Source organism: Halichoerus grypus, chromosome 5 (genome assembly GCF_964656455.1).
Source record: "Halichoerus grypus chromosome 5, mHalGry1.hap1.1, whole genome shotgun sequence".
Lineage (NCBI taxonomy): Eukaryota > Metazoa > Chordata > Mammalia > Carnivora > Phocidae > Halichoerus > Halichoerus grypus.
In genome coordinates, this window is record NC_135716.1 from 39,534,877 (window position 1) to 39,535,575 (window position 699).

The 699-nt window shown below is 69.7% G+C and overlaps 1 protein-coding gene across 2 annotated transcripts in view; it reads right to left on the reverse strand.

The window, feature by feature from the left end:
* PTDSS1 (phosphatidylserine synthase 1) overlaps positions 1 to 427 on the reverse strand; it is a 62,773-nt gene extending 62,346 nt beyond the window's left edge. The window contains exon 1 of one of the 2 annotated variants that reach the window (XM_036096127.2): positions 112 to 427. In XM_036096127.2, the coding sequence (XP_035952020.1) occupies positions 112 to 290 (179 nt within the window). In that variant the 5' untranslated portion in view covers positions 291 to 427. The remainder of the gene's footprint in view (positions 1 to 111) is intronic. The other variant, XM_036096129.2, reaches the window with a different exon arrangement.
* Positions 428 to 699: the final 272 nt, after the last annotated feature.

Below are 699 nucleotides of genomic sequence, written 5' to 3' on the forward strand. Positions count from 1 at the left end.
GCGCGATTCCTCATCCAGAGCTCCACCGGCCCACGCTCCTCACCACCGCCTCCCGCCAGCCCCTTCCCTTCGCCCAAGGGCGCTCCCTCCACGCGGCCCGGCCCGTCTCACCGGGTGAAGGCGAAGTACATGAGGCTGACGATGGTGAAGCTGAGCAGGGTGATGGTGTGCGGCCGGTAGAAGAAGTCGATGGTGATGTCCTCCACTTGCTGCTCGTTGATCATCCGGAAATGCATCTTGTAGTTCACATCATCTTTGCTCAGGGTCCGACTCCCCACGCAGGACGCCATGGCCCGCCTCCCCGTCCTGCGGCGGCGGCGGCGGTCCCGGCCCGTGGAGGCTGGGACCCCGGAGGTGACGAGCCGCTGCAGGAGGGCAGCCGGACGGCGGGGCCGAGTCTGGCGCGGAGCAAAGGCTGGAAGCCGAGGGAAGGACAGGCGCGGGAGGGCGGGGTCGCGGCGCCGCCAACGCGGCCTCGGGCGGGGGGGCGCTGCCGGCCGTGTGGCTGCCGGCGTTCCGGGAGCCGCATCTCTGAGGACTCGTGATATCTTCACATTCCCAGTGGACGAGGCCTAAGGTAAGTAGCGTGCGGGAGAAGGGAAGCTGTGACCCCTGGCCGGCTCTTTCCCCGCCGCACGCCGCCCGCTCTCCCCCCGCGCAGCCTCGCAGATGGTCTCGCCCACTCTGGCCGCGGTCCAC